General features: G+C 34.1%; 1 protein-coding gene across 1 annotated transcript; it reads right to left on the bottom strand.

Annotated features, from left to right (window-relative positions):
* Positions 1-2,145: 2,145 nt before the first annotated feature.
* LOC145001561 (uncharacterized) lies at positions 2,146-4,353 on the bottom strand. Its single transcript, XM_078960930.1, has 4 exons — positions 3,860-4,353; positions 2,813-2,854; positions 2,575-2,673; positions 2,146-2,490 (listed from the first exon to the last, which is right to left on the bottom strand). Exons 1-4 carry the CDS (start codon positions 4,187-4,189, stop codon positions 2,338-2,340), a joined length of 624 nt encoding a protein of 207 aa, XP_078817056.1. The 5' UTR covers positions 4,190-4,353; the 3' UTR covers positions 2,146-2,337.
* Between the last annotated feature and the right edge of the window lie 11,077 nt (positions 4,354-15,430).

Here is a 15,430-nt window from a genome sequence, read left to right as displayed (position 1 = left end):
TAAAGTCAGCCCAATCACTTTAATCCTTTCAATTCATCTCAATAAAACCCCTACTTATACTACAATTTTAAAAGTCTGTCCTTGCCTTTTAACACAAGAAGCCCTATTCACCAATGAGTTAGATCCATTCTTTAAACCTAGAAGGTTAGAATTGCTTTACCTTTTTTACACTTCAATTTATTTATTTACTTTTCTAAAAGACACACTCTTTAATCTATCTTAATTATCTTTAAACTATATTATTATGTCAAACATAACTTCAAGTTCAACTATTTTGCTAAAAGACTTAAACAATATACCCACAATCTAATCTACTGTTTAATTACACCATTATCCTATATAAGACTTCAAATCTTCAACTACTTCGGTTTAAAGACATCATATTTAAAATAAATAAATAAATATAAAGATTTAGTACATTACTAAATTGTTTACATTAATGCATAATACATAATATATAAAAATTAAAGTTCTTTATTAGGTCAAAACAACAATTTTGAAAGATAAATTAAATATCTTTTTTCTTATTTAAATAAAATAAGGGATAATGACAAATATATTCTTCGATTTGTACACATTTGGTCACTGAGTTTATTTTTTGTTCATATTTACCCCTTCAACTGTTAAACTGTACACATTTAGTCCTTATAACCGGTTATTTCAGGTTAACCAGTAAAAATGTCTTAATATGGTAATATATTTCTCATTTTGTACACATTTAGTCCTTAATATTTTTTTGTTTCAAAATAAGTCATTTTTTGTTTTTGTACAAATTCAGTACTTATGAATAATTTATTTAAGGTTTTTTCTCACATCTTACATGGAACAATCATTAACGAGGTTTTTTAGGTTTTTGATGCGTATGTCTATCGCGATCTCGACTACTTGGTTGCTTAGGTCATGTGTTTTTAACATCATAACCTTTTCATACTATCTCGGATTTTAACGATCCTTATATCTATGTGTTTGTATTTTAGTCTACTACAACTTTTGTTTATATTACTCCCGTTAAAAAGTAATATATTTTTTAATTACGATCTTTATATCCATACAGTTTTATGAATGCATGTATAAATGTTTTTTTATAAAATCGTAAGTAAACAAATATTATATTTTAACAGGAGTAATTTTAACGAAAGTTATAGCAGACTTAAAAAACGAACACGTAGATATAAAGATCGTTAAAATCAGATGTCGTATGAAGAAGTTACGATCGGAATACAAAACCTAAGCCAAACCACAAGATATATGCAACCAATCAGTCGAGACTGTGATGGACATAGGCATCAATAATCCCAAACACCTCATCAATCAAGGAAGGATGCAAGATTTGGTAGTAGGTATTGCCGGTCAGTAGTAGATGTTGCCGGTAAGTAGAAAAAAGAAAAAAAATATCGAAAAATTTACACTGCGTATAGAAAAAAACAGGGGCAGTCGGTGCCACTGCGGGCACCCAAAGAGAACCGTCACCGTCTTCAATGATAGTCTCATGTTAGATGTCGTGGGAAAAAAAAACCTTAAATAAATCATTCATAAGTACTGAATTTGTACAAAAACAAAAAATGATTTATTTTAAAACAAAACAAAATATTAAGAACTAAATGTGTACAAAAATATTAAAGACTAGATATGTACAAAATAAGAAATATATTATCCTAATAAATTATTTTTTCGAACTGAATGTATATAGTTTAACAAATTGAATGGATAAATATGAAGAGGAATAGATATGTACAAAATAAGAAATATATTATCCTAATAAATTATTTTTTCGAACTGAATGTATATAGTTTAACAAATTGAATGGATAAATATGAAGAGGAATAATGACATAAAATCTATACGTTTAATCGCATCTTTTGATTTCAACATTTCTTTCTCTTAATCTACTCATTAGGAAAAAAGAAAAGAAGGATATTTAATTTTTCTTTTTAGAAAACTAATTTATATTAATTTATACAAGTCATGATAAAAAATGATTTCCCTTTTTAAAAAACTAATTTATATAAGTCATGATAAAAAGCAAAAGCACATTTTGTTTAGAACAAACATGATATTTCGATTATCCCAAAGAACCACTCATCTTTTTAATAAAGACACGTTAGCAATTCGATGACGAATATTAATTTCATAGAAACCCGAAACTAAACAAATCAAATAAACTTGATCAATGAAAATCAAAGCTGCTTCTGCTACAAGTTACCAAAATTTTTTACAATTCTTCGTCTAATCTTATATTAATCAAAGTCCTATACTAAAAAAAACCTTCTTCACTGCTGCTTCATCTATATAATATACCAAGTCAAGATCAAGAAAAACCAGAGATTTTCCTTTTTCTCAGCTCATCATCATCATCATCGCCGATTCTTCCTCATTCGGAGTCATGTTTAGATCCGGTAATTCAAATCCTCGTTTAGTTTCTTCTTCTTCAACTACTCTAATAGATCTGATTCCCACTGTTCTTCCCATCGGATTTTTATCAAAATCGATCTGAACAAACAATGTATCAGTTATAATCTGTTGCATATTTAACCATTTTCGTCGTTTAGAATCAAAATTAGGAATTTAGGTTACCTTAATTCGTTTCAAATTCTCACTTTTAGCTATTTCGTGATTCAAATTCGAACGCATCGACGCTAATTCCTGTTCTTCGTCTTTAAGCTCGTGAAACGACTGCAAAAACATCAGATCGGTGAGCCGGGTCGGGTTTTGGTGTTAAAAGAAGGATCTCAAAGAGCAAGAAGAAGATGAATCGGGTCGGGTTATGTACTTGAAAGCGTATAAAAAGGAATCCGAAGAACAAAAAACTAACCTTTCTTCGATGGGACTTTGATGTGGAAGCAACTTCGTTTGCCTGCAGATATAAAGAAAAGTAGGATTGATTTAGAAGAAAGAAAGTTGTAAATTTACATTTCTACCCTTTTGGAAAGGAATATTATAAAGACAAAAAGATATAGCCGACAAACTCTCACATAAATATATCCAAAACTCGTGATTATTCCCTTCGGTATTTATTATTTAAAAAATAAATCAATTTTCAAAAAGATCCATGTAGGATCCGGATTCAAGGGCGATAAATTAGTATAATATAAAAAAGGAAATAATACTAAACTAAGTTGAAAAAATAGATGACGACGAAAAAGACAAAAGTGCCCCTGGCCTTTCAAACTCCTACCCTTCTCTTTTGCTTTAGGCACGTCAAACCCTATCCCCAGTTCCCCACTACAAAACGTGACTTACATGGATGTAAATTAGAACAAAGGGTAAGGGCAAAATTGTCCATAAAAAAATATTCATCTTTCTTGGATCTTGATGCGCTTTGTTTAGTTAAAAGTCACAACTCGACAACAACATTTGTCTTAATTACCAAAATACCCCTCTAAGTCACCTTACAAGCAACAGGAAAATTAGACTTTAGAGTCCTTTTTCAGTTAGCTTGCGGAATACTTTTACCATCGGCTATGTAGTGACGAAGGGTATTTCAGTCAATATGAAAATAAAGAAAGTGGAAGTCAAATCCCGCGTATGGTAAATTAGTGATAAATTAAGTAGAGAGAAAAGGGTAATTTAGTAAAAAAGCTTCATAGTAATTGTTTTCATGCATTTATTTTCCCAAGAAAAGAAAATAGTGTAGGAAACGCCGATCGGCCGGAAAAGTTCTGGTGTGGCAGAGATCAGGTCGACGGCAACCAGATTTTGGGGGAAAGGAGAAAATTTTCGAGAAATAGTTGAAGAGAATGTGTAATCGAAAGACAACGTCGGGTACACCGGTGAAGTCGATGTAATTTTCCGACGATAGATAGAGAAAAAATCGGTGGAAGAAAAGAAAAAGAAGAGAAATCTGATTAGAGATACAAACCTTGACGGATCTGCTTCCCGATGAGAGATCTGAAGGCCGACTAGATTCGTCGTATCCATCGCTTGTTGAGCCGCCACCACCGCTCCACGACAGATGTGTGGTAGGGCTACCACGGTGTTCTTTACCGAATCCGTTTGAGACGGTGGTCGTCGGAGCCGTGGATTTCGATCGATTCTTCCGATGGCCCCAGCTGAAGGATGGTAAGAGCGTTGTAGACTTTATAGTTGCTTTCGACGAATCTGAAGAGGAGGAATGATTCATCCGTAACAGAAGCTCCGCCACCATCGCATCGTTCGTAAGCGCCGCCTCCAACCACTGGTCCTTCGTCATCTGAGCTATTCCGATTCTTCGCAGCCTCCGTTACAAAGAGATGATTCGAGGAGCTTCACAGATTGGATGGATGTTTGTTTAGAGAGAGAAAGGGGAGCGTTGAGATGTGGAAATGGGGGATGAAGGGTGGTGGAGAGATGAAAAAGGCTTTTATAGGATCTGTTGATTGAATGAATTATGTGCGTGGATACGATTTGGGTTTTTTATGGGTTGCTTAAACAGAATAGTAATAAATTGTTATCTTATTATTGATTTGGAAACTTATTATTTTTTGGGGTGATTACAAATATAACTAAATGAAATGTGTACTGTCATTCAACCCCACACAAATGATAGTGGATTTAATATTTAAAAAAAAAAAAAAGTAGATGAACTTGTTTAGTTTGTGAAATTAGCATACAAATGGTTTTATAATACAGCTTAGGCTAAATTTATAAAGACAAAATTGCAAAAATGGTACCTTTGGTTGACAAATTTATGTGTTTTTTTTGTTTAAAACGAAATGTTGGTACACGACTGGTACAAAATTTGATTTTTCTATCGTTTTTGGTCCTTATGGTTGGTATTATTGTATGGTTTTGGTCAATACCCTACCTGAAATGACAAAAATACCTTTAATTAATTCTTTTTTAATAATTCTTTCTATTAATTTCTTATTATCTCAATTAAAAACAAAGATAAAATGCCAATTACCCACCCCAACCCTCCTAATTTCTTTTTAATATTTGGAACCACCACCACATGGTCACCACCACCGACAAACCGCCATCCTCCTCATCGGAACACCATCGTTCTCCTTTGACACCCAATATAATACATGTATAGGAACCTCTTTAAACCACCCTTATACCTCTACCACTAGCCACCTACATCATGTATGACCACCTACACCACACCAGCCGAACAACCCCCTACAACCACCACTTATTTTGAACATTTTATTCCAGCCATTTGTATCATCACCACCAAGATGAACCCTAATGTAAAGATGACGATTTATTCAAGTATATGGTGTCTAGGTTTGTGTACCCTTGATTTGGCGAATGCATAGATGAATTGACAACATGGAAATGTTTCCTAGTCCATACCCTTCCCTTTCCAATATCTAGAAATCGAAAATTATTATAGAAAGCATATCACCTGTCAAAATCAGAGTAAGGGAGAAGTATGGAGGGACTGTAGGTGGGTCAATCAACGTTTGGATGAACACAATTTTCGAATGGAGAACCAGGTGAGTGATGGTGGTTTTTTATAGCAATACAGGTGGTGGTAGTTGATGATAGTTTTCGCCCCCCCCCCCCCCCTTCTGCACCACCGGCGTTCATATCTATTAAATTTGTTTATGTATTGATTTGGTAGTGGTAACAACATAAGAGACAGAAAAGAGAGACGGAGAACTTCTCAATCCAGATTTGTATCTCGATTTGGATAAACTCCGGTGGGTGGCGATGTTGAAGGTTGACGGCGAGAATGGAGGTTGTGGAAGACCAAATTTGTAGCAAAGAAGTGTTGGCGGTGGTGAACCAGATACCACCCATCGATCATGTTTTTCCAGCGATTATGGTGGCCGACTATGAAAGGGGAGGTGGCAGCATCTGGCTGCGGGTGGCTATAGTGACTTCCCGATGTAGAGGTTGAAGGTGTACGGCTGAAGGAGTTCTATTGAACGTGTACGATTGAGCGTATACGGTTGGAACGTGTACGGTTGTGTGTACAGCTAAGTATGCAGCTAAATGCGTACGGTTGGAGCTTGTACGACTTAGTGTGCGGTTGTGAGCATGCACGGTTGAGTGTGCGGTCACAAACTCCAGCAGATTGAGCATCTTAATTGTAAACATCTTTCTTGTTAAAGTTTTCGATCTGTTCATTTCTAAAAGGCAAGCAAGAATGGACTCCCACATCTCATTAGCTCATCATGAATTGGACACCATAATGGGAACCACCACTCGAATTCCTCGGTTGTTATCCGCCGAAGGATTTACAAAATGGAAGTACCGAATTAAGAAATACATCAAAATGAAAGATTTTAAGGTTTGGCGAAGCATTCTCAGAGGACCAATCAGAGTCACTACTAATCTTCCGAATGGACAAGTGATTGACAAATTGTATGTTGGTTACACTGATGAGGATTTCGAAATGGTTGAAGAACAGGAAAGGGCAATGGCTACTTTGACTATGGCATTATCCCCCGATATTGCTCAAGGATTCAGAGAATACACTTCAGCCAAAGCTCTATGGGAAGCTTTGATTGAGGTCTACGAGGGAAATGAAGATATGAACGATTTACTGCACTCATTACTGAGATGAGCATAGCTGAGATTTACTTGACTAGATCTGAGATAAACAAAAAGTTGTTGAATTCACTTCCGAATTCGTGGGATATGAATGTGGTTGTCATTAAGAAGACAAAATATCTCAATCGTCTCAGTCTTGCTGAAACAATGGCATTCATTAAAGCATGTGATCTTGATGATAAACAACAAGAGATTAATCATGTGAATTCCTACTCGACTGCAAAATCTTGGGATTTCTTCAAATAATGCTTTTCATCCTTCACCTCCTCTCCAAGTCAAGCTTTTGTTGTTCAACAACCTCATAATCAAACCTTTATCACTCTATCAGTTACACCATTTGTTGGTTCTTCATCTATGTCTCACACACAAAGTCAGTCCTTCTTTGTTCCACAAGTTATTTCCTCCTCCAATGCATCAGTTATGGTCCCTGCTCCAAATTCCAAACAAAACGATGAAAACTTAGCTCTTGCCACTGGAATTGTCAATTGCTACAATGCTTTGTAGCTAGAGAGCTTCCACCTCAACTCACTTTTGCTGAGAAGACGGGAAATAATAACTGGGGAATGAATGCGGATAAGAAGGTTGGGTTTAACAAGGGAAAGTTGCGTTGCTACAATTGTCACGAGCCGAGTCATTTTGCTCGTGAGTGTCCTAAACTAGACATAAAGGTCAATAGTGATCGAACAATGGTTCCATTGGGAAATAGTCGTGGAAATGTTGTTGTCAACAATGAAACTACAAATTTGGTAGTGGTTGCTCAGTCCTTTGACTGGGAGAACCAGATTCAGGCACTTCATATTTTAGGACCAGAAAATGCTCACTTGGCTCAAATCAATGATACTTCGGTTTGAGTTGTTTTTGTTATGAGTTGGGTCTTACAGTTGGGGATAGAGAAATAGTTAATGCAGTTGACTGTCTTCAAGTAATTAGGTTGCATAGTGGAATTGGTTAGGTTCCGAGTGGTCTCTCGAGTTTTCTTCATGGATGCTTTGTTTCTATGAAGTGGATGAAGGAAACATATAGATTGTGTTGGTACTGTTTTTAAAAATTCTAACTGAGTCGGATTTTGAGGACAAAATCTTGTTTAAGTGGGGGAGAATTGTAACATCCAATTTTAGGATGTTTCTAATTTTCGGGTAATGAACCATTATTTGATTGAGTAAAAGTCTTGGGATTTAACGGAATAAATTTTAGACCCTGTTGGATGTTGATGATGATGGTTAAGTTATTTAAGCCCTAGAATTGCGCTTTGGATCTAAGGGTGGTGTAACATCTAGTTTTTAGGTATTATTCTTTTGGATTAATTATCTTAAGTATTGAAGTTTTTAGGTATTTTGACTGATCACGGCGTAGTGTTGGAGAACCTCTACATCTCAACCACATCATTAATTGGCCACATCATTTAAAGTGACCACGACATGGTCAAAGGTTAGCCACAATGCAGTAGTAGATGGGTTCATAACCCTAGGTCTCGGGCATTGGGTTCTATTTAACAAACCTTATGTTTATGGTTGCTCTCATTACTTACCTTCATTCCCCACAAAGAAACCCTAGGGCGCACGTGTGTGTATGTGTGTTTGGTGTTTTAAGCATTAGAAGTAACCTTTTAAGGAAGAGTAGTGGTTATGTTGCTTGAAGAAGGTGTTTGGGACTTCAGATCTTGCATCTCATGCACCTTGTGGAGCTTTGGAAGGTATACAACTTCCATATTGATTTTTTATGGTTTCCATTTCATGCATTAAAGTCCCTTTAAATCCTTTATAGGAATGTTCTTGGAGTTTTGAGCAACTCCAGAACCTTAAGCTTAGTTGGTGATCATTCATGGACTATATCTGTTGGAGAAAGTGTCAAGTCTTGGCCTCTTTGAATCATGCACATGTTTTGGTTATTATGTAATCTTAATAGTGTTAGTTTTTGTGTTTGGAACTTGGATTGGTGGTATAATAGATAAAGTCAAGAACTTTATCCATTAAGTCCCTTAAGAGCTTTAGATTTGAGCATTTGAGCTCTAGACATTAAGGGTTTGGTGCTTAATATAGTAAGTTGTTTGGACGTAACCGTGGCGTGGAGAAGGCTTTACCATGACTCGGTGGACTAAGTAGTCACACAACTGTTTTGTCGTTTAGCAGTCACGACGCGACCAGGGGCTGGTCACGGTGTGGTGGTCTTAGAAGGTTGATCATTGACTTTGACCATTGACCATTGACTTTTGATTAAGTTTGGATATGGGTAAGGCCTTAGGGTTATAGGTAATACGATGAGATTTGACATTTAATTATACATTTAGGTGGTTGTTGTACCTTCCATCACGTTTTGCGCGCTGTAAGGGTTTTCTGCTTATATCATATGTTGTATGTGAGCTGTTAATAACTTGAGGTTGATGATAGCCCAAATGGTCGTATGTGAGTTGTTGATTGCTCGGGGTTGCTAATAACCCAAATTGTTGTATTTGAGTTACAGATAAGTTAGGGTGGCTAATAGCCTTGATATGTAATATTTAAGCTGTTGATGACTCAGGGTTGCTGATAACTCATAGTTATTTTTATATGCTTAGTTGTGCTGTATTATATGTGATACTTTGGAGAACTCACTAAGTATTCGTTTATAGTTGTGGATTAAACATTTTCAGGTATTTCGATGATTGTGGGAAGGCGAATGCATGATTGTACACACACATCAACATTTTTATGATTTGAGATTCTGAGCTACTTTCGTTATAACTCTGATTTATAGATTTCTGTTTTATGAACCATTGGTTTTGTTTTGAATGTACCTTTGTAAAAATGAGTGTTTATGCTAGTTTATAAATGAAAATTTTTTATTCTGAAAAATGGGATGTTACATTTATTTTTCAGTTTAACTGAATTTGGAAGGTTATCTTCGAAGGTAATAGTCAACAACTAATTACATAATTAACAAATAAAAGTGTAAGATATATATATTATAATTAATTATGTTCTTTTTATCTTATAAATTTAATCACAATATAATTATATGATATGGGCATGCTTATTGTTGGATAGGTGTCAAGAGTTGTGTGGCGGAAGTGTGAGATATATATTATAATTAATTATGCTCTTTTAATCACAACATAATTGTATGATATGGGCATGCTTACTGTTGGATAGGTGTCAAGAGTTGTGTGATGGATGGTTGTGCCAGATTTTTCTTATAATTCATGTCGCGCTCGGGTACCGTGAGCTATTGATGAATTTAGTGGGCATGATGCTCCAAATACATGGTGAGAACTGGATCGAGTGAGTAATTGAGGATCTTTCAAATGCAATCTTTGGATGATTGAATTTGTTTAGTGTCATATGATACATATTAATTTTTAATGATATCCACTTTCCATAATAGCAACCAACTTATCAATGTTGTTGGAAATCTATCTCAAATAACAATATATATCGACCAACTTTACAACATGTTCTTGTCAATGGGTATTACAATAAAATGAACATTTTCATTTACATAGAAATTGCCAATGACATCCAACAAACAACCATTTCTATTAAGCTTGAATAGATTTACCATTACAATAGCTGCACAAAGCAAAGCCTAACAATTAAAGTAAGAATATAAATGCTTAGCCAAAAACTCTAATTGATAATCCTAATCCTTACACCTAAAACACAACCGATAATCCTAAAGCTTACAACTTGTAAATATTTACGACCAATAACTAAACCCAACTACAAACAAAGTATACTTTCAACTCTATATTTTGGGTTTCGAGCTCATTGTTCTATTAAACCAACCCAAAAGTTATCATAGAATAATGATGAGCTTTTTCATAAGGGTAAATAGCACAAAAAACACTTTTTTTACACAGAAATTCGATTTTGACACCGTGTTTTTTTTTTTTTTTTGTATCATTTGATACTGTGTTTTCCAATTTGTTACAATTCTGATCACTTTGACCGGTTAACCAGGTTACGTGCTGACGTGATATGATGACGTGACAGTTTTGATGATGTGGCATGTTGACATGATATGCTGACGTGTCAAAATTGATTTTTTTTCTCACAAAAAACACTAACTTCTCATTTTTTTTTTTTTCGATTTTGACACTAAGTTTACTTTTTTCTTTCAACTTTGACACTATGTTTTTTTGTTCCAAATCAAACATCATTTTTCCAATTTTATTCAATGTTGATAATTTTCTATTTGAAACCGTATAAATATTTTTTTAATACATTTAAACCGTATAAATATGTTTTTTTTTTTTCATTTAAAAACCATAGTTTTGTATAAATACATATTTTTTTACACTCAAACCATATTTTTATGTATAAATATGTATTAGTTATATAAAAATTGTATTTTTATATTAAATATGCAACTTTAAAATGTGTTTGGAGGTTTGGAGGCGTGTAATCGATCAAAATCCGGATATCAAGTTTGCAACCCATCAAATTTTTACATCATATTAGAAGATTATGGTTAGTTTGATTCTCATGATATAACTAATGCTTTGAATGTAAGAAAAAAAAAACACCTTGTATTTAAATAAAAATGTGGTTTTTAAACAAACAAAATATGTTTATACGGTTTAAAATGTAGTAAAAATATATATTTATACGGTTTCAAATGGAAAATAGATAAATTGAACAAAATTTGATAAATGATGTTCGATTGGAACAAAAAAAAAACATACTGTCAAAATTGAAATAAAAAATTAAACTTAGTGTCAAAATAAAAAAAAAGTGAAACCTTAGTGTTTTTTGTGGAAAAAAAAAACAATTTTGACACGTCAGCATGCCATATCATTAAAACTGACACGTCATTATGTAACCTGGTTAACCGGTCAAGTGGTCAGAATTGTAACAAATTGAAAAATACAGTATCAAAATTAACATAAAAAAGAACACGATGTCAAAATCGAATTTCTATGTAAAAAAAATGTTTTCTGGACTATTTACCCTTTTCAATAACTAACCCAAAAAATAAACTCATATTATGGTCCTTTAGAAATCCATAAACAGTGGATTAAGTCTAGCGATTGAAATTTTGAAATCGCACACAAGAGAAGAATATGGAAAAATGAAAACTAGGATAGCTTTTTTGGACTACGTAAAATCATCTTCCAAGGTTATTGTCGATTCTCGAAGTCCTTATAATTGCTTCATTTCTAGTCAATGCAAACATATTATTTTCACGAAATTTTAACTCTTTTGTTAAAGATTTTGTGAAATATTATTTGTTTTCATTCTTTTTATTATATTATGGTAATCAGGTAATGAACGTGTTTAAGCCGTTTAGAATCCATGTATAGTTAAATTTTGAAAACATCTTATTTTGATTTTTTTAGGAATATCATGTATATGTTTTTCATCCTTTTCTAACATTATATAGTTGGAAATTTAGAAAGGTTAAATTGCAAGTTAGTCATCCATCTCTTCTACATAATCAACTTTAGTCCTCCAACTTTCGAACTTGTTTGCTTTTTCATTCTTCAATCCAACCCACATATCTTTAGCCCACTTCATTTATCCAGTCACTTTGGCCCACAGCGACTACTTAAAACACAACGGATGTTAATGAAAGTATGAAACACAACCATAATACGATTACATTCTTTTTATAACACAATACATTCTAAACTAAGATTGCGTATTATATTTCAATAGTTTGGCTGAAAAACTTGTTTCAATTAGACATTTTCATAGTCTGGTTAAAAAAACTGCTTTTAGATTGTCATAGCTTATGATGCTAAAATCAATCTAGTTAGCATTTTATTTATCATGTCTTAGTTTCATTTACTTGTCTACAAAACCACCAATTTACTTCTCATGCCTCCTTTTAGCAAAAATGTAACCATTTTGGTGTGTAATTGATTAAAAAGTGAGTCCATATAGCTCTATTAATCATGTTTCACATTTGTAGCATGCAAGGCTTTATTATTTGATAGGCTTGACGACCATAGATCACCATTTACATTTCAACGTGCATATATGCTCCATAATGAGGATTCAGATGTGTATTTTTAAGTCATTTAAAACAGTAATTAATAAATAAGTTATAATAAAACAAATAGTAAATTATATGAATGAGGTAATCTAAGCATTTAGCCATTAATTCCTTTTTAACTCAGAAGATACTTATGGCTAAATCCTTTTTAACTCAGACGATACTTATAATATATTTTTGTTAACCGTTTGGTCATTATCAGACACAAAAATACCATATTGCCTTTTATTGAATTTTTTTTGTTTTTATTATGTATTAAAATTTATTATTATTTATTTTATGGGGACTCATTATTCTTATCTCACCCTTATTTATTATTATTCAAGATACAACATTCTAACTCATTAGTGATAATGACCATTGATCACTGACATCCGGTTCACCTATGACAATTACCAGTGATACATACATTTCTTAAGTTTGGATCTTTCCCTGAATTTATTAACTTGGGATCATCCCCAGAATTTCTAAGTTGGGACCAGTATTTTTTAAACTTAGGATCTTCCCCAATATTTTTTAAAGTTCGGATTTTCCCCAGCAAAATCTAAATATGATTTTCCCTAGCAAATTCCTAAGTTCGATTATTTTGGGATGGATCCTTCCCTATACGAGCTTAAAAATCGCGAGAAACCGAAGGACGTACAATAAGAAACTTCTCTAAAGGCAAAAGTCTTCAAAAGATCAAAACTAAACCTAAGGGTTATCAGGTTCTATCTATCATTGTTTCTTGAAAGCTATTTTCATACATTATAACTAAAGGTTTGTTTTTTTTAAGGATCCTAACTATTTCAAAATATTAAACGACCAAAACATCAGATAAAAGGGGTTGCCCACCAACCCCACAAAAAAAGACTAAAAAATTGTGTTACAACCTAAAAAAGCATTCAAATTGTTTTTTTTTTAAATCAAACCTAAACTACGGTCTGATTGCCATCACTTGGAACCTTCTCTGCCTTTTTCTCCTCTCATCCCACCTTCGACTGCCCTGCATGATCCTGATTGGTACTAACAGGCCCACTAATCAATTTGGCTAGGGGTTCATACAAGCCAACCACATTCTAGGATCCCGCATTAGCCACATCCTCTTCAAGTTTGATCTTCGTTCCCAGATGGCCACAACAACGTTACCCTTTACCTCAACAATCACCTCTACAATCTTCACAACATGCTTCTCCTCTTTCTGAACCTTTTATTTGCTCAACAGCTCCACCCTCATTAGGAGATCCTCAATGGTGGCCTTATACACCCCTCCTGCTCATTTAAGGCTAGCTCGTCCTTCTCAGCCCTGACCTTCAAATTAGCAGTGGATTGGGAAATGTGGTTGAAGACCTGAAACGAGAACAACATTAGTGAAAGTGATATCAGAAAATAAAAATCAAAGACCAGAATTCTAGAAATACTTATAGCTTGAGAGAAAGATAATAGCTTCTTGAGTGCCTCATCGACTCTGAGATTTTCTAGGCTCATTTGCCTCAACGATTTTTCTCTTCTAATAACCTAGGGTCCTTACAGTGAGACCAATCTGAACCCTCTTTGGAGGAAGAGATGGGCAACCTTTTCATTCTTAACCACGATCAGACTGTTGGACATGTTATCTTCCAGATCAGAGAGGACAAATCGAGCACTGGAGCAAGTAACATTGGATCTTGTGTGTTGCAAAGGATACTCATTAGTTTAGGATCCAAAAAATAGAGCAAATAATAAGAAAAAGAAGGATCATTAATGATAGCCATTGAAGCAGTGGTGGAAGAGCCTTCTTGGCGAATGGAGTGTTCAAGCTTGAAAGATCTATCAACCACAGACATAGTGAGAAAATTTTTAACTTTGTCTTCGGTATCCTCAGCAATGGGAGCAACTTCCTCACACTTGAATGTTGCATCATAATAAACAAAATAAGAAAGTGAATACCAGGATCCTTAGAAGTAACAGGTAAATCCTACCCTTTTAACCTTTTTTTTTTTTTTTTTTTTTTTTTTTTTTTTTTTTTTTTTTTTTGCAGGAGATCCCCACTAAGAATAGATTCATGCCTCACAAAAAAATACTTCTTTTTCCAAGCTCCGTCATTATGTTTTGATTTTAGAATAGGAGGAGATTTGTTGGGTTTGACCTTGAGCAAAAAGCGGGAGTTCCCAAAGGTTGGAAGATCATAAACATGATCTAGCTCAGCTAAGCATATGCCTAGATCATTAGATTGATTCAACGGATGGATCCGAGACAAGATTCTCTAGATAACATGCATAGCTTGGATGTATGAGATTTAGTGATTTCAAAAAACTCAGAGATAATACCGGAGAACGGTTATTTCAAACCCAAAGAAAATGGGTATTCAGGTAAACATACCCAAGACATTAAAACAAAGTCCAACTGAGTCAAAGCATCATAGGTCTTAAAGATTGTATGCATGGGGAAATCCCTATTCGATTCTAGAAACATGATATCCTCATCATCATAGGAGCAAGTCTCATCATAGACCATAATCTTTTGATTGATGAAGTTGTTATTGGAAGGGGCGGTGATACTGGTGCGAGAACGAGTGATCTTTTTACCTATGATCGAAAGATTGCATAAACAAAAGAGAAGGAGTAAGAAAGATACCTTCAGAGATAACCGGTGACTATCTGAAGGAAACAAGAGGAAATAAAGAAAAATCATTCACTATTTACCCTTATTTATCTTAGTAACATGAAAGAGAGAGATAAAGAGGGAGAGAGAGAGAGAGAGAGAGAGAGAGAGAGAGAGAGAAAGAGAGATAGAGAGAGAGAAAGAGAGTTGATTCGACCGTGTCATCATGAACATAAAATCGATAAAATTCTATCTGTTAGGGTTTGAATTTCAAAAACGTTATATCTCTGTTTAAATAAAATTATAGCTTTAAATACTCAAAATGACCTTAAATATTTTGCATTTATAAATTGGGAGCAATTGTCAGGGCTAAGATTCTCAATCCTATCCAGGATCCCGGATCTCAAAGATA

Source organism: Lactuca saligna, chromosome 6 (genome assembly GCF_052625555.1).
Source record: "Lactuca saligna cultivar CGN05327 chromosome 6, ASM5262555v1, whole genome shotgun sequence".
Classification (NCBI taxonomy): Eukaryota; Viridiplantae; Streptophyta; class Magnoliopsida; order Asterales; family Asteraceae; genus Lactuca; species Lactuca saligna.
Note: the sequence above shows the minus strand (reverse complement) of the source record. Positions and strands in the feature narration are given on the sequence as shown.

Excerpts from the sequence above, each read along its gene's own strand:
- LOC145001561 (XM_078960930.1), bottom strand. The coding sequence starts at position 4,189 with ATGACGAAGGACCAGTGGTTGGAGGCGGCGCTTACGAACGATGCGATG. Across the intron at positions 2,855-3,859 it reads CGGGAAGCAGATCCGTCAAG|GCAAACGAAGTTGCTTCCAC; the intron begins GTTTGTATCTCT and ends TTATATCTGCAG. Across the intron at positions 2,491-2,574 it reads AGAATTTGAAACGAATTAAG|ATCGATTTTGATAAAAATCC; the intron begins GTAACCTAAATT and ends TTGTTTGTTCAG.